Source organism: Mastigoproctus giganteus, chromosome 3 (genome assembly GCF_048544385.1).
Source record: "Mastigoproctus giganteus isolate SK-2022 chromosome 3, ASM4854438v1, whole genome shotgun sequence".
Taxonomy (NCBI): Eukaryota; Metazoa; Arthropoda; class Arachnida; order Uropygi; family Thelyphonidae; genus Mastigoproctus; species Mastigoproctus giganteus.
The window spans coordinates 204,259,907-204,279,086 of record NC_143577.1 but is presented as its reverse complement, the minus strand read 5'-3'; the positions used below and the strand labels follow the sequence as shown (position 1 = coordinate 204,279,086).

General features: G+C 37.7%; 1 protein-coding gene across 2 annotated transcripts in view; it reads right to left on the bottom strand.

Annotated features, from left to right (window-relative positions):
* LOC150088616 (uncharacterized) overlaps positions 1–19,180 on the bottom strand; it is a 345,392-nt gene that overhangs the window by 24,901 nt on the left and 301,311 nt on the right. For both annotated transcript variants that reach the window (XM_090369593.1, XM_090369592.1), the window contains exon 17: positions 14,786–14,878. In XM_090369593.1, the coding sequence (XP_090225719.1) occupies positions 14,786–14,878 (93 nt within the window). The remainder of the gene's footprint in view (positions 1–14,785; positions 14,879–19,180) is intronic.

Below are 19,180 nucleotides of genomic sequence, written 5' to 3'. Positions count from 1 at the left end.
CCTAAGGGAATGGTTACATGAATATTGTGTAATATGTTTTTTTTTTTACATTACATTATTTAAAAAATAAATAACGTGACTTTGATTGATGAATCGGTGATGCTTAAATTAAGTTGGTGATTCCAAAAATTTGACAACAGGAACAATAATCTCCTCTCTATAACATAAATGTAAAAAATATGACCAACTTGTGTTGTTCCAATATATATTGCCATTTGGAGAAATGCTTCCCCAACATAAATTGGTGATTACCTGTGCGTGCGTGCATGAAAGCCTAATGGAAGGGTTAATGTTGCCCTAATGGAACAGTTTGGGTTGACTTATGGAATGCTGGTAATTGACACAAAGCCTAGCAAATCAATTAATGGACTTCAAATTCTAATATTTATCACTGTATGGTATGACATTTTATTTCAAGCAAATATTGCAGGATGATACAAAATCTGATATTAGACATCAGAACTGTAATATTTCTTCCCAAGATGCACTTGGTACAGAAATAGTGGATTAGATGCTGCTAACATTGCAAAAGAGACTGCAGAATCTCTTAATGCTAAAACTTTCCTTAAGGAACATACATAAAAGCACTGATGAAAAAGTTTGATAATGAGGAGCAAGGCAAATTAGTAAGGCCAAAACTGCAGGAAATATTCAAATGTAAGTTTTTCTATTTTATGATCAACACTGTTCGCATTTCCTTGAAAGAGCAATTTAAACAGCTTGAAAATCATAACTTTGGGGATTTTTATACAATCTTGGAAAAATACCAGAAGACATAGTTACTCATTAACTAATGACAAGCCCCCACCGATGGAGACCATTCTGATATACAAATAAATGGAATGGATTTCTGTGACGGCATGAAAAATCTTTTTTGTTCTACCTACTGAGACAAAAAAAAGGTCCACAAGAGGCACAATCACCAACTTAATTTAAGCATCACCGATTCATCAATCAAAGTCACGTTATTTATTTTTTAAATAATGCTTTTCAACATTCATGGCACAAATGTGAGTGATACAGTCTAAAATGTGTGGCTCTATGCATCTTACTGACCTTACCAACAGTGGTTACTATGCAGAAAGTTTTTCAAAATTAAAACTAATTGAAATCTATCATCAATCCACAACAACACAGATGCTTATTATGCACCCTTAAATCGAATGACTAAATTCAAGTATTTCTTTAAATAAATAGGTAGTTGTTCTAAAGTTGCTATCTGGGCTCCCAAAAGACAGATCCAGAATTCTTAGTTTCACCACAAAGTTAGTATTAGTACTGGAAATGTAATGCAAGAAAGCAAAGCTTATACAGCATCAGTCAAAAAAAAAAAAAAGAAAAAAAAAGATAACTATGAAAACTCTTAAGATAACTAAGAAATGCATAAATAACATAAGGACACTTAGATTAAAAAAGATTGTTTAGCTAATTTCAGAAAATTAATTTTTTTATAATATATGTTCATTTCAAACATTTATATCACTAACTTCATCTCTATTAGTATAATATTCAACATTACAAATGGTGGCTACCACAGAATACCTCTATATTTTAGAATAAATTTTAATATCAGAAACAAGCAACATATAGCATTAAACAGTACAGCAATTAACCATTTTTTCTTCTTTTAACACAGTTCATATAGAACAAGAGTACTGCAATAAAACTTGTCTTTTTAAATCAATAGTTTCTATCTCATGTTTAATATATGGTCGTTGGTTGGTGATCTTTAAGAAAATCCAATTAACAGGCCAGTTTTTTGAATATTTCAGTTTTTTTTTTTTTTTTTTTTTTTTTGAAGAACTTAATCTCTATTTTCTAAGAGTCCTTTTATTAAATAAAATCTTAAAATGTAGAAATCTTCAAAAGCTCAGAAAGTTTATTACTTTCCCAGTCTCATTTATATAAACAACTTTATTTACCTGGGAAATAATAATGTCCACTGTTTGGAATCCTCATATAAAATACATTATTTCTGCTTGTAGCTTATCCTCAATAAGTGTAATTAAAGTCAGCAAAACTTAAAATTGATTTAAAAAACTTGTTTAAACATATTTAAAACTATATACAGCAATACCTCACTTAGCACGGCTTCAAATAAAAAACGGGTTTCACTATAACATAGTTTTCAATTAAGTTTATGTCGAAAATTTACTGTACATATGAAAACATATTCAATAGCCTAGACACGTACTCTACATATATGCTGTGTTGTCACAGCCTAGGTATGCATACATATATGCTGTGGTGCCAACTCTATTGTCTCACATGCACACATGCCAATAGCTCTCCTCTCAAGCAGTCAGCGGCAAAGTGCAGCAGCGTTCAGTATTCTTAATTCCATCCTGACGAGATGGCACTTTTTATTTCACATTACCCCTTTAAATATGATCGAAAATATATTTGCATCTTGGCTAGAAATCACTGCCAACATGTGTTTTGTTTGGCAGTATGCTTTGTCCCATTTGGCAAATGATTTCACTGGTCCTGAATCGCAAATTCAGACAATTGCCGAAGACATTGTGAAGATCAGAAATGACTTGGGATTCAAAACTTTGGACACTGCCAATCTATGTGATTGCATTGACGCACATGCAACTCTCCTTGAAATTGACGAGCAAACTGCATACGAAGAAGAGGAAAACAATTCTGAAGTGGATAACACTGAAATGGCTCCAAAAGAATTTTCAACAGAAGAATTGGAGAAAGTTTTTCGGGGGTTGACATGGCCTGCGAGTCAATTACGAATGGAGATCCAGTTGTTAAACGTAGCATCAAGATATGGCAGATTTTTCAAGTGGGATTCGATGCTACAAAGACTTGTACACCGAGAAAAAGAAGAAACAACTTCACCAGACTTTATTATTGAAATACCTAAATAAACAATAAGACTTTTTTCATTAATAAAATTTGTGCAATATTTTTTATTTCAAATCCTTTTAATTGGCTATCAAGTGCAAATTATTTATAGATTTATTATAATTTGTTTATAGACTGTTTCTCTGGTATTAACTGGTTTATGGAGCACTATGAATTCAATTAAAACCCATTATAATTTAATTTTACCTCAATCAGAACGGTTTCACATAACAGGGAACAGTTTTGGTTTGCAGGTTCCATTTAAATACTTTCCAGCTGAAACATATTCTGTTCATTGAGAACATAAACATGCGACTTTATAAAAAAAATTCGATTGCCTAACTTCTCTTCTCTTCTCTCTCTCTCTCTCTCTCTCTCTCTCTCTCTCTCTCTCTCTCTCTCTCTCTCTCTCTCTCTCTCTCTCTCTCCTCTGTTCTGTTCTGTTTATTTATTGTCAAGCATACCACATTGTCATATAGTACCAGCAACAATATGGTGACAGAAATAAAGAACTTGTCTACTTACTGGCTAAAGTGTAATAAACAAAAAACAGTGTTTTACAATAGTTATATTGCATGAGAAATGAAGCATGCATTATGAAAAACTGACAAAGTGACTGCACTGAAAAATAAACATTTAATTAATGTTTATCTTCCAATGTTTATATTGTAAAAACATTAAATTAATGTTTTTACAATGTAGACAGATCAAGGAGTTGAAATAATACCCAGGTAAGTGAGCTCATAGTTTAAAATAATATTAATCAACAGTTTGTTAAGTTTATTCTCAAAGCTTAATCATCAGTTCCTTTCTTAAAAAAAATTATAAACTACCAGCAAAAATTATAAAAGAGAGAAGCCACTTATTATAAGAGCAAGCACAGGTTAAATAAACTGGTAAAACAGATATAAACATGGGGGAAGATTTAAAAAAAAAAAAATCAATATATCACTAGCCACCTGGAAGTATTAACTGAAGGGAAACTCAGATGACCAATTTCTCAAGTTGTTTGCTTGATTTTCCCATTTCTATAAACATAAGTAAAAGATGGGTAGCAGCAGATAATGGATTGTGAGATTTGGGAATTTTTAAATACAAATTCTTGACTCTACCACACTAGGTGTAACTTTTTCCAACAGTTGATCACTCTTTAACTAAAGATAATTTTCTTATATCTGATATCCTATTATCTTTCTTTAATTTGAATCTATAAAAGGCATTTGCATTCATAGTGCTGCATAAACCAGTTATACATGTAAGTTCTCCAAGAGCTGATTCTAAGAAAATAATGATGACAGCTGGACATATATTCCTTTCCTTCCTTCTCTTCTATCTGTAAGCAGTCTTAGTGGTGCGGATTTTGAGTATACACACTGTGTCATTCTGAAGGGCAATGGTCTATGGGCTAAAAGATGGAATACTATATGGAGAGTGGACAGACAATCTCACTGTGTGGTGGGACAACCTGCTGTGTAATTTCCATTGATCTTATTGCCACAATTTCCCAAACTTTTACAACTCTGTCCTTACTCTGAGAGCTTGATGGATGCCCACTTCTTGGGCATTACGAACATCCTCACATACATTTCTGAACTGCTTATACCATTCAAAGACACTGGTACGACTTAACATTTCAGGGTCCTGAGCTGGATATCATCATTCTTCTCTTTCTTGGTGATTTCCTTCTACTTTTGACTCTCTCTCTCTCTCTCTCTCTCTCTCTCAGGGTAACTTGGGAATTTTTTTTTTTTTACCTGGTGCAGCATAAGCCTCAGGCTTCCTTGCACCATATGGCTATTAATAATAATAATAATAATAATCACCATAAAGTTTTTTTTGTATATTTCTGTTGCAGATTTTTCCAGTTTAAAGCAAAATTTGATATTCATTCATCACTCTATTGCAAAATTGTGACACGTACCATTAACTACTAATAAAACTGGTTGTTACTTGCAACCTGTCAGCCTACTGGACAATCTCTGTATACTAACATCTGTTGGAGGACGTATGAACTAGAACATACCACTTCCATTTATTTTCAAACTCATTGAACATGACTGCAACAGCATCAGTCCAGGAACGCTATTGCCACACTTTGTATAAAACGACTAAAGCACATCAAGACATCTCCTGTGGCTCTAAGTCCTGTTATAGTCACCTGTGTAAACATACAAGCACTACAAACAATTTGACCCTGATTCTTAGAAATCAGGATCTAAGCATTTTCATTGTTCTGGGCTCTTAGCTTTGCTTCTCTAGTTTGAAAAATGATTTTATTTAAATTTAAAAATCTACAGCACTACACTATTCATAGTTTCTACAGAAGCATGCATGTATGTATGTATGTATTATGCTATAAAATTATGTAGGCGCCTCCATAGCCAGGTGGGCAGGAGCAGCAGTGCGTAGCACATGCTTCTTGATTAGACCAGGGTTCGAGCCCATAAGCCACCAAATACGGAGGATGCGGAAAGGTCAGGGAATGACCACCGCATATCCCCGGAGCAATATGGTCTTAGTTGCTAATGCTCCTAAAAACCAAAAAATAAATAAAAATAAAATTATGTTGCATTACATTATAATTAGCATTACCATTAGTAGAGGCATATGATGCAAGAAAGCAAGCTTATTCAGCATCAGCCAAAAAAAAAAAAAAAAAACACCACTCCCATTTCACCCCTCCATTCGTTCGAAATACCTGTCCAGCTGAGCCTTAAATTTGTTTAGGCTATCAACTTCAACAACAAGTGATGGAAGTCTGTTCCACGAACCAACTACCTGCTGGCTAAAGGCAAATTTCCGCATATCTATCCTACATCTGTCTTTCGTCAATTTGAATTTATGCCCTCTCAGGTGATTATTCTGAGCAAGAGGAAGAATCCCATCGGCATTGAGCATACTCAAACCATTCAAGGCCTTATACACCTCTATCAGATCACCTTGCCGGTGCCTAGTCTCCAGACTCTGTAATTTGCAAAACTTAAGCCTTTCTTCGTAAGAGCAACCCTTTGTTCCATTCACTAATCTTGTTGCCCTTCTCTGTACTTGTTCCAGCAGCTCTACATCCTTCTTGAAATGAGGCCTCCAGACCTGTATACAGTACTCAATGTGTGGCCTGACCATTGCCTTATACAAGGGAATAATCACCTCCCTATACCTGCTAGAAAAATTCCTGTATAAGACACCATGAGCTAATCTTACAGCTCATCTGCACTGCTCAGAGAACTTCATATCTCCCTGCACAATTATCCCCAAGTCCTTTTCATTCTCTACCACTGTCAGTGTAGTACCACAGAGTTGATACGTTGCTCTGGGGTTACTGTTTCCCATATGTAGTACTTTACATTTGTCAATGTTAAAATACATTTGACATCTCTCAGCCCATCTGCTGAGATCCTGTTGCAGCAGCATAGCATCAGTAGTGTCTTTAACAACCCTGCCAACCTTTGTATCGTCTTCAAACTTGGACATTAAGCTTGATATACCATCATCAATATCATTTATAAATACAGAAAACAACAACGGACCCAACACTGAACCCTGAAGAACTCCACTAATAACATTTGTCCACGTTGAGCAGTGTCCATTGATTACCACTCTGTCTTCTGCCACTCAACCATCCCTTTATCCATAGCAGCAATTTGCCTCCAATGCCACACTGCTCCAATTTGTGCAGCAGTCTTCCATGTGCAACAGTATCAGAAGCCTTTCTAAGATCCAAATATATAATATCAAAGTTATTCCCTGCATCCGGTTCTTTTGCGACTACATCATAGTATCCAATCAAATTGGTCAGGCAAGACCTTCCCTTAACAAAACCATGCTGTGTCTGAGCTATAACTGAATTCTTGTCTAGATGATCCTGCAGTGCTTCTTTAACCAGTGCCTCCATTAATTTTCCTGGAACAGAAGTTAAACTAACAGGTCTATAATTACTTGTGTCAGCCTTTGATCCTCCTTTGTGAATTGGGGTTACATTTGCACATCTCCAGTCTATGGGTACCTCCCCTGAGTCCAAAGAAGCTCTCATAATTATGGCTAGGGGTTTGCTTACTTCCTTTGCTGCCTCCTTTAATATAACTGGATAGATCCCATCCACCCCAGGTGCCTTTTTATCCTCAACAATTTCTCCTCCACTTTCCTCTCAGTTATTACAAAATCATCTAGCTCACTGCCAATGTTTACTTCACCTACGACATTCCCCTTCCTGAATAACTCCTCATGTGTGAATGTAGATGCAAAATACTCGTTTAGTTTGTTAGCCACCTGATCAGGATCCTCAACCGTTGAACCATCAATATCCAGTGGACCAATCTGATTTATCCCTTTCCTTCTTGAGTTTAAATAGGTAAAGAACTCTATTCTGTTTTTCTTTGCATCCTTTGCCAAGGATTTCTCATAATCTGCCTTTGCCTGCCTAATCTTCTTTGTGACTTGGTTACAGACCAGCTTATATCTATAATAGGCTTCCATGTCACCCATTAATTTGTATGTATCCCATGCATTTTTCTTCTCTGCCATATGTCTCATTAGTTCATCTGACATCCATTTAGGCCTGAACCTTGAACAATATTTCTTAGTTGGTATGTAAAGCCTGGTAGCTTCCAAGATTAGTTCTTTGAATGCTTCCCATTTTGAATTTGCTGTTGGTAACATCATCAATTGGTCCTACTGTATAGAATTTAAATACTGTCTCAGACCATCATAGTTGCCTTTACGAAAGTAAAAACCCTTCCCTTTACCCCTAATGGTAGTTACCTCCTTGAGTAAATCCCACTTCAGCACACTGTGATCACTGCCACCTAGTGGTTCCTGTATCTGCAGATTCTTAATGCATGAAGAATCACTACTGATAATCAGATCAAGAGTATTGCTCCCTCTAGTTGCCTCCCGAACATGCTGATGTAGAAAACAATCATCCAATAAATCCACAAAAGCCTTGCTAGTGTGTGAGTGACCAACCCACAAATTCCAGTCAGTATCTGGGAAATTAAAATCCCCCATTATAAGACTCTCTGATTTACTTGTCCACTATTTCCCTGTACAGTATCTTATTAAATAGTATGAAACAGAGCTGTAATACTCAATATGTTCTACGTTGATAATAATATTAGTAAATTACTAAGAGGAGTTTACCTCAATATAGTACGTGAAACACTTCCGTATGATACCCTCCAGAAATTAAAACGGAAAAAATCGACAACTTACCGGTACATTAAAGTAAAATATAAATAATTAAATAATTAAAGTAAAATATAAATAATTAAATAATCAATTTAACACAATTCAAAATCAATTTAAAACAATTAAAATTCAAATTAACGCAATTAAAAGAATCTAACAAAAATATTCAAAATGATTTTCCTTTCTTTTTTCCTTTGGAGAAAAGTGAAATCTGGTCCTGCGATAGTGTACACGAGGAAAGGTTTGTAACCTGTTGATATGTCGGTTCGTTGAATACAGGGTGAGGGGGTGTTCATGAACTAGCCGACATATTCTGTGGTAGTGCGTTATGTGTCTGTGGGGGGGATGTCACCCAACTCGTGTGAACTTGGTCGCAAGCTCGCGACAATATTTTTGTTAGATTCTTTTAATTGCGTTAATTTGAATTTTAATTGTTTTAAATTGTGTTAAATTGATTATTTAATTATTTATATTTTACTTAAATTATTTATATTTTACTTTAATGTACCGGTAAGTTGTCGATTTTTTCATTTTTTCCGTTTTAATTTCTGGAGGGTATCATACGGAAGTGTTCCACATACTATATTGAGGTAAACTCCTCTTAGTAATTTACTAACAGTATCTTATTATACTCATCAGAGTCATTAGGCCTATAGCACACTCCTACTCTCAATTTTGATTTCCCTATGCTTATGTCACACCAAACTGACTCAACACTGCCCTATCTATCAATGTCGACTGGCTTCACTTCCTTGGATTTTATGTGTTTCTTAACTAATAGCATAACCCCTCCTCCTCTCCTGTCCTGTTTATCCCTTCTATACACATTGTATTCCCCAAATTCCAGTTCTGCATTCCTTATATCTGTGTGATACGACGTCTCTGATATCCCAACAATATCTGCCTTTGATGTTTTGAGCAATACCTCAAATTCATCAAATTTATTTACCAAACTCCTAGCATTGGTGTACATGCAAGTATACATGCACCTGTTCTTATTCTTAGCTGCCCTAACACAACCCATGTGTTTACTTGTTCCGAGATGACTCCCAGCAGTCTCTGAAATATCCTGTATCTTGTTTTCCAGGCTGCTGCTGCTCATTTCAATAGAAGCAGTGCAAGAATCACTTTCACCTCTGCCAGTGGCTACTGTTAATCTATTAGTCCTTGTATTCCCCCAAACTAGCAGTTTTCCGACCCACCTAACACTGCCTTGACAGCATCAGCAAATATTCTTGCACCCTTTCTATTTAAGTGTATCCCATCCCTGTAGAAGCAGTCTCTCCTGTTAACAAGTACAGACCAGGCTGAAAAAAAATTCTACCCCTTGAGCCTTGCACAAACTTTCCAGGGCCGAATTGATCGACAAGGCTCTCATCATAGTGAGTTTTTTGTAAGTTTATAACATAATATTATGTTATAAACTTACAAAACTGTATAAAATTATTAGAGTATTAATTAAACACCTATTGAATTAGACAAAGAATATTAAAGAATTTTTATATCATGGTTATATCAATACAACAAACACAATTGCTGCACTCAACTTATTCAACAAATGCTACTTCCATTAGTATTAGTATTATAATGCCTAAATTATGAGGAGGAGCAGACTTTCCTGTATCTGCCAAGAACACAATGAGAAAAAGGGAAAAGAAAAAATTATCAATCACGCATTGTTTCCCCATTTTCCTTCTGTTACTCTTCCAATTTTATATTTATGGTCCCAAGTTCTTATTTCTCCTTGCAGTGAAAATATTTTTTTTTTTTTTTTTTTTTTTTTTTTTTATGAGAACCCCAAACACAAGAGGTATTATAACCTATAGTACTTAGTACCGTGCTTGGGTTGGAGGTTGAGAAGACGAAAGAAGATATTTGTTGATATTGGACTTGAACTTCTGTAGATTGTAATTTTCAGGAAATATGTATGAAGGAAGGTTGTTCCAGAAAACGGCAGTTGAATGAATAAATGAGGAAGATGAAAAGTTGGTTCTGTGGGTATGAAGTTGGACAGTAAATGGATGTTGGCTGGTGGCGGCACGTGTTCGGACTGTTTTGAAAGAGAGAGCGGGAATTATAGAAGCCAATTCAGAAGAACAGTGCCCATGGAAGTATCTGTAGAAGAGGCATGCAGCAGAAACAGTGCATCTATGAGAAAGCGAGTGGAGAGACTCTGTTAGAGATAAATCATTAATTAACCTAACTGCCCTCTTCTGAATGGAATCAAGAAGCCTGAGAGAGGTTTTGGGGGCACCACCCCAGATGTGGGAACAATATTCCATGGCAGGGCGGATTTGCGATTTATACAGAGTGAGCAGCTGTTTGGGAGAAAAGTAATGGCGAGAGCGAAAGAGAAAACCAAGTTTTTTAGATGCAGAGGAAGCAATATTTGTAATGTGCTTGTGCCAAGAGAGATTAGAAGTCAGGGTAATCCCCAAAAGAGATATATCATTTTGCCTAGAAATCGGAGTGTTACTAAAGATAAGCATAGGAGCAGAAGAATCCTTTTTGCGAGATATAAGACAAGATTGAGTTTTAGAAGGGTTGAAATCAACTAAGTTGTCTTTGCCCCACTGGAGAATTACCTGAAGATCGGCATTTAAGGAACTGGCAGCAGATTTTCGAGAACTTGAAGCTGATTGAGCTGGACAAGGTTTCTCAAAATGGAAAGTTGAATGCAATGTGCTATCATCGGCAAAACTATGGATAGGATTTCCAGTCAATGGAAGAAGGTCATTGATATACAAGAGGAAAAGAGTGGGGGAAAGAACTGAACCTTGGGGGACATCGGCATTAGTGGAGAAGTTAGAAGACAGAGAGCCATCTACCATCACCCTCAGTGAGCGATCAGAGAGAAAACTGGATAACCAATTACTAAAAACAGTTGGCAAACCATAAGATGGAAGCTTGTTTAGAAGACCTTTATGCCAAACACGATCAAAAGCCTTTGAGATGTCAAGAGCAACTACTTGTGTTTCACCGAACCTTTCCATTGAATTAGTCCATAAATGGGTAACATAAGCCAGAATATCACCAGTGGATCGACACTGACGGAATCCATACTGGCGATCGTTGATCAGACGGAAGGTTTCTAGGTAGTTTAAGAGTTGGCGGTTAATTAATTTCTCCATTACTTTAGAAAGAGTAGAAGTAATTGCAATGGGACGATAATTGGATGGGAGGGATTTGTCACCCTTTTTTGGAACTGGCTGGATATGAGCAAATTTCCAAGCAGAAGGAAAAACACTTTTGGAATAAGAAAGTGAAAAAAGGCGGCAAAGAATAGGAGTAAGTTCAGGAGCACAGGTTTTGAGAACAAGTGGAGAAATACCATCAGGACCTGGAGCTTTCTTAGCATCAAGATTCATCAAAATCCTTCTGATATCCTTTTGACGGAAGACCACAGGAGGCATTGAATGGAGCGTGTTAGGAATGGTGGGAGGTGTTTTACCAAGATCATTAATACATGAGCTCAAAGAAAAATGGGATGCTAGCAGGTCAGCTTTATCCTTGGCTGAAGTGACAACAGAACCATCTGGTTTGGACAGAGGTGGGAGCAGAGATGGGCAAAAGTTGCGGCCAATAGCTTTGGCAAGAGACCAGAATGCTCGGCTACCATTAGGGCAAGAAGCAAGTTTACTACTCTTAGCCTGTTGAAACTCTAGTTTGGACTGATTAATAACTGCTTTACAATTGTTGCGAGCACTGGTGTAGGTAGAAAATGAAACTGAAGAATTAGAAACAAGCCAATTACGATATGCAACGTTCTTCTCTTGGACAGCCTTAGCACATTTATTGGAAAACCAAGGTTTAGATAAAGGACAAGATTTTAAAGTGGAGTGTGGGATAAAGGATTCCATTCCTGCAAGAATAATTTCACTGACACGATCTCAGCAAACGTTGACATCAGAAGTTTTGAAACAGTAATCAGACCAAGGAAAAGAAGAAAAGAAGTCTCGCAGGTCATCCCATTTTGCATTCTTGTAATGCCAAACAATACGAGGTTGGGAATAGCCATGAGATAAAGGTTCCATTGGAGAAGAGGCAATCACCAAGTTGTGATCTGAAGTGCCTAAAGGACCTCTCACTTCAACCTTGTACTTAGAAGGGTTGTTTGTGAGAAAAAGATCAAGCGTATTGGCTGTATGATTAGGATTGTCCGGTATTCTTGTAGGTAAATGAACAATCTGTGCTAGGTCATTAGTAATTGCAAAAGCCTCAGTATCTCGACCTGCAGGGTCGGTGTGACTAGAAAACAGAAGCCAGCTGGAGTTGTGAACGTTAAAATCACCAAGGAAAATTACCTCACTGTTAGGAAAGTTGGACTGGAGAAAGTCAAGTTGCAAAGAGAGGAAGTCAAAGAGCTCCAAGTGATTAGTGGAGTTTGGAGAACGGTAGAGACAACAGATGAATTTTACACAATGAGGTAGAGAGATTTTAAGCCAGAGAAGATCAAAGAGAGGAGATTCCAAATTGCCAAGTCTCTGACAGTGAATATCAGAACGGACATATGCACAAGTACCACCTTTGAGGCGAAAGGAATCATACAGCAAATAATTTGGACATCTGAGATGAGCAGTAGTTGAATCAACTGATAACTGAGATTCAGTCAGAAAAAGTACATGGGGTTTGGAAGACTGCAAGTGGAAATGGACATCGTTGAGATTAGAATTGAGACCACGTATATTTGTGAAATGAATTTGGAAGTCCTTGGGAGGTTTAGATCTTTTCGCAGATAAGCTTGCTCTATTATTTTGACAATTCATGGTGTATTCAATAGTAAGAAAAAGTGGGTGGGATATGCTGTATGAAGTAATGAAATTTTTGGATATGGCGTACATGTGGTAAGAATATACCCAGATCCTTGACATAACGTGGCCTCGACAATGCTCCCCGCATACACACTACTCGGACTCCCTCCAGTCACTATCTGGCAGAGTAGAGGTAGCAAGATTATACACTAGCTGATCCGGAAGCTTCCTAGAGAGTTACCAATAGGTTCAGTCCGGTGTACTAACTAGCGGCCGGCCTGCAAACACCGTTTTAGAGCTGTACCCTCGAAATGTAAGGAATATTGGATCTCGCCACGACATTCATCATAACCTCAAAAATCATCAATCATACTGCATGATGGAAGAGATAGGGAAGGGTTGGCCGGAACTTAGCTCTAGAGACTAAACATGGGTTCCACCACTTCAAGCCTCCAATAAGCAAAGTGGTGGTATTTCACCGGTTGATGAGAGTCATCTACCACCTAGTACTGCCTGGTAACATAGAGGGGCGGCGTTCCTCCATGTGGTGTGGGCGCCACACCTCGACCCCTGCTTACGTTGGTTCACACCTGGGTGGTCACCCACCATGTACTTGTGCATGAAGGTTATATCCAGGATTACTAACAGTCCCACCATCGTGAAGGTGCAAGCAGAGGATTTGGCTGTCATAGACCGTCCGGACTTCGCCGAAATTGGGACCACTTTGAGTGTCACCCGAATATCAGTTCCATCAGCGTTTTAGACTCCCAGGTAGCAAGAACAGCTTGTCTGGCATATCTGAGAGAATGTCTGTGACAACCTCAAGGACATATCTTACTCATTCATTTTAATAATCCACTGAAGGTCATTATATGCCTCAAATCAGGTCCCCCCCACCACGAGATGTCTAGTTACCATGCTTTGTAGTTCGCAGCTTCTAAGCAGTTCTTCACATGACCAATGATTAGTACTCTCCACTTGCCAATCTGGTTTCTCTTCTTTGAATCCGTTGCAGAAGCTCTTATGTCCTTAATCAGGTGTGTGGCCTCCAGACATGAACACAATATTCCACATGCAGTCTCATCATTCTCCTATATAAAGGGAGGACAACAATCTTTTCCATAGTTAAAAAGATCCTATATATTATATGTGCCTTCCACTATGTTTATACTGCATGGAAAATTTTAAGTCTGATTGAATTGTAATGTCTAAATCTTTTTCTTCTCTTCCCCCCAACTTATAAAGCAACCCCCTGGATCTATGCTCCCCAGATGTAAAACTCCACATCTAGAGGCATCAAACTTCAGCCATCACTCTTCATCAGACCACATGTGCAACTGATCCAAGATAGCTTGAAGCAAAATGGCCCCAGTTCTGGTTGTTAACCAACTTTCCCATCTCCAAATTACTAGCAAATATTGATCACTTCTCCTACATTTCTTCATGTCATTAAAAAACCTGAACAGGAGTGACCCAAACACTGACCCTGAGGGTAAGCATTTATGACATCAGTCCAATGTTATTTACACCCTGCCCAGTCTTGTATCATCTGCAAACGTAGACATTAAACCTGAATTAGTATTACTAATAAATTTATTAAAATAATAAATTAGTTCATTGATATCATTAATAAATATCAGAAATGGTAAGGGGTCAAGTATTAAGCTACCTTTGGGACTCATCATAACATTAATATATGAAGAGCAGTGGCCATTTCTAACTATTCTCAACACTTAAACGTCCCTTTATTCACATTTTTCCAATATATATGTGAAGTTGTTCATGGTAGAATAATAATTTTTGATACTGTTCAGTTATATATAAGCACAAAACAGGTTCCTTCTATAATTTACAATTTAAAGAAAGTCCTCAAAAGTATCACAAAAATGTTGTATTTAATTTCAAAATCTTTGCATATTACAAGGCATGCATAATAATGCAAGGTATAATAGTGACATTCTGGTAATTACAGAAATTATTTTAATTTTTACCTTTCTTTAAAAATTCATCCATTCTATCTTTAAAAGGCTGCTGGTGTTCTGCATCTGATGACTGTAGCACTATTTCAACTTTTTTCTCACACCCTGTGATTATAAAAAAAAAAAAAAAAAAAAAAAAAATGTATAAGGACATTTGTGGACTGAGAAGAGAATTTTAATAGAGCATACCAATACAAAATAAAATAAAGGGCGATTCAAGCACCTTCACAATTTTGTAAGCCTTTTAAGTTTTTTGGACTTTGAAGTTTTATTGGTGACGAGTAGTTGGCATGCACATACGTAATGTAAGCAAGAATCATGATTTTTAGTGGAGAAGAATAAGCGCTGTACTTTTTTCGCTTTGAACACTCAAATTCCGCAACACAAATTCAGCCAAGTTTTTACACATGCATAATATGGAAAACACCCTTCTGGGTAGACATTCCATTCAGGACTGGCATAAAAGAGATGAATTTTCTTAATTCAGGATGTTCTTCAGTAAATGCCAGAAAGGCTACATATGTGACAAAACTGTGCATATTAACTTTAGATAAATGTGTAAAATGTAAACAGCTTTTGTTCAAAGTCCTAGAAAATCAGCATACGACATTACCCCACCCTGCTGTGTGAAAAATTTTGGAAAAAACTGTTGTATCTAAATTACAAATATTACAAAGCCATCACAGATGACAAAAGAAAATGCTAATATTTGTGACACAGTTTTGGCACAGGTGAGCACACAAAAAAGATTTAATTAACCATTTATCTTAAGTGATAATTGCGTTTTCATTTAAATGCATTAATGGATAAATAAAATATTAGAATCTGAGGAAGTGAGAAGCTGCATGTTTATGTAGAGCTCAAACACGAGAATCCCAAAGTGAAATGTTATTTGTGCTGTGATTGACAGCACAAATTTGTCTAAGGGACTATGAAGATTCATAGTCCTTTAGAAAAATGGACTATATAGGCATTCTTTGTGGAAAAAAGCTGTCACCAGGGTTGCATATCTTGACATGCTAAATAAACTTTTAGCATTAGCATTAGCAGAGGCATTTGATGCAAGAAAGCAAGCTTATGCAGCATCAGCCAAAAAAAAAAAAAAACCACTTCCACTTCACCCCTCTGTTCGTTCAAAATACCTGTCCAGCTGAGCCTTAAACTTATTTAGGCTATCAACCTCCACCACAAGGGATGGAAGTCTGTTCCACCAACCAACCACCCGCTGGCTAAAGGCAAATTTCCGCACGTCTATCCTACATCTGTCTTTCCTCAATTTGAATTTATGCCCTCTTAGGTGATTTTTCTGAGCTAGAGGAAGAATCCCATCAGCATTGAGCATGCTTAAACCATTCAAGGCTTTATACACCTCTATCAGATCACCTAGCTGGTGCCTAGTCTCCAGACACTGTAATTTGCAAAACTTAAGCCTTTCTTCGTAAGAGCACCCCTTTGTTCCATTCACTAATCTTGTTGCCCTTCTCTGTACTCGTTCCAGCAGCTCTACATCCTTCATGAAATGAGGCCTCCAGACCTGTATACAGTACTCTAGGTGTGGCCTGACCATCGCCTTATACAATGGAATAATCACCTCCTTATCCCTGCTGGAAAAATTCCTGTATATCATTGACAATACTCCATGAGCTACTCTTGCAGCCCGTCTGCACTGCTGAGAGAACTTCATATCTGCCTGCACAACCACCCCCAAGTCCCTTTCATTCTCTACCACTGTCAGTGTTGTACCACAGAGTTGATACGTTGCTCTGGGGTTGCTGTTTCCCATGTGTAGTACTTTACATTTGTCAATGTTAAACTTCATTTGCCACCTCTCAGCCCATCTGCTCAACCTTTCCAGATCCTGTTGCAGCAGCATAGTGTCAGTAGTGTCCTTGACAACCCTGCCAACCTTTGTATCGTCTGCAAACTTGGACATTAAGCCCGATATACCATCATCAATATCATTTATAAATACAGAAAACAATAATGGACCCAACACTGAGCCCTGAGGGACTCCACTAATAACATCAGTCCACGATGAGCAGTGTCCATTGATTACCACTCTCTGTCTTCTCCCCCTCAACCACCCCTTTATCCATAGCAGCAATTTGCCTCCAATGTCACACTGCTCCAATTTGTGTAGCAGTCTTCCATGTGCAACAGTATCAAAAGCCTTTCTAAGATCCAAGTATATAATATCAAAGTTATTCCCTGCATCCAGTTCTTTTGTGACTGCATCATAGTATCCAATCAAGTTGGTCAGGCAAGACTTCCCCTTAACAAAACCATGCTGTGTCTGAGCTATAACTGAAGTCTTGTCTAAATGATCCTGCAGTGCTTCTTTAACCAGTGCCTCCATTAATTTTCCTGGAACAGAAGTTAAACTCACAGGTCTATAATTACTTGTGTCAGCCTTTGATCCTCCTTTGTGAATTGGGGTCACATTTGCACATGTCCAGTCTATGGGTACCTCCCCTTCCAAGGAAGCTCTCATAATTATGGCTAAGGGTTTGCTTACTTCCTTTGCTGCCTCCTTTAATATAACTGGATAGATCCCATCCACCCCGGGTGCCTTTCTTGTGTTTATCTTCAACAGTTTCTCCTCCACTTTACTCCCAGTTATTTCAAGATACTGTAGCTTACTGCTAGAGTTGAATACACCTCTGGCATTCCCCTCGCTGAATAACTCCTCATGTGTGAATGTCGATGCAAAATATTCATTTAGTTTGTTAGCTACCTGAGCAGGATCATCAACACTTCACCCATCAATATCAAGTGGACCAATCTGATTCATCCCCTTCCTTCTAGAGTTTACATAAGTAAAGAACTCTTTGCTGTTTTTCTTTGCATCCCTTGCCAAGGATTTCTCGTAATCTGCCTTCGCCTGCCTAACCTCCTTTGTAACTTGGTTGCATATCAACTTGTATCTATCATAGGCTTCTGTGTCATGTGTTAATTTGCATGTATCCCATGCATTTTTCTTCTCTGCCATATGCCTCATTAGTTCATCTGACATCCATTTTGGCCTAAACCTTGAACAATATTTCTTAGTTGGTATGTAAAGCCTAGTAGCTTCCAAGATAAGTTCTTTGAATGCTTCCCATTTTGAATTTGCTGTTGGTAACATCATCAGTTGGTCCCACTGTATAGAATTTAAATACTGTCTCAGTCCATCGTAGTCACCTTTACGGAAGCAATAACCCTTCCCTTAACCCCTAATGGTAGTTACCTCTTTGAGTAAATCCCACTTCAGCACACTGTGATCACTGCCACCTAGTGGTTCATTTATCTGCAGATTCTTAATGCATGAAGAATCACTGCTGATAATCAAATCAAGAGTATTACTCCCTCTAGTTGCCTCCCGAACATGTTGATGTAGAAAACAATCATCCAATAAATCCACAAAAGCCCTGCTAGTGTGTGAGTAACCAGCCCCCAAAATCCAGTCAATATCTGGGAAATTAAAATCTCCCATTATAAGACACTCTGATTTACTGGCCCACTCTATTTCCCTGTACAGTTCCTTATTATAGTCATCAGAGTCATTAGGCCTATAGCACACTCCTACTCTCAATTTTGATCTCCCAATGTTTATGTCACACCAAACTGACTCCACACTGCACTGTCCAGCGATGTCGACTGGCTTCACTTCCTTGGTTTTTATGTGTTTCTTAACTAATAGCATAACACCTCCCCCCTTCCTATCCTGTCTATCCTTTCTGTAGACGTTGTACTCCCCAAATTGCAGTTCCGCATCCCTTATATCTGTGTGACACCACGTCTCTGATATCCCAACAATATCTGCCTTCGATGTTTTGAGCAATACCTCAAATTCATCAAATTTGATGAATTTCTTTCTTACATCACACATCGGTGAAGACAGTCCAGATTATCAGCTCATATATCAACAAGATGAATTTGATGTATTTGAAGTGCTGGTTAAGACATCCAAGGCGGATACTGTTGGGATATCAGAGATGTGGTACCACTCAGATATAAGGGAGGCAGAATTGGAATTTGGGGAGTACAATGCGTACAGAAAAGATAAGGCAGGATAGGAAGGGAAGAGGGGTTATACTGTTATTTAAGAAACATAAAATCTAAGCAAAGGAGTTTTTTTGAAGGCCTTATCTCTACTAGCAAATGTTTGATAAATCATCGATAGGATACTATGGGTCTTCCTTGCAACCTGTCTACAATGCTCCGAGAACTTCATGTCTGACCGTATCGTAACTCCCAAGTCCCTTTCTTCCACTACTGACTTTAGTTCAACTCCACCAAGTGTATGTTATTTTAGAGTTACTGTTCTCCAGGTGTAAGACCTTGCACTTTGCTGGATTAAAGCAAAGCTGCCACTTTTCTGACCATCCCTGACCTTCTTCACAGCGATCAAGGTCACTATGAAGAAGT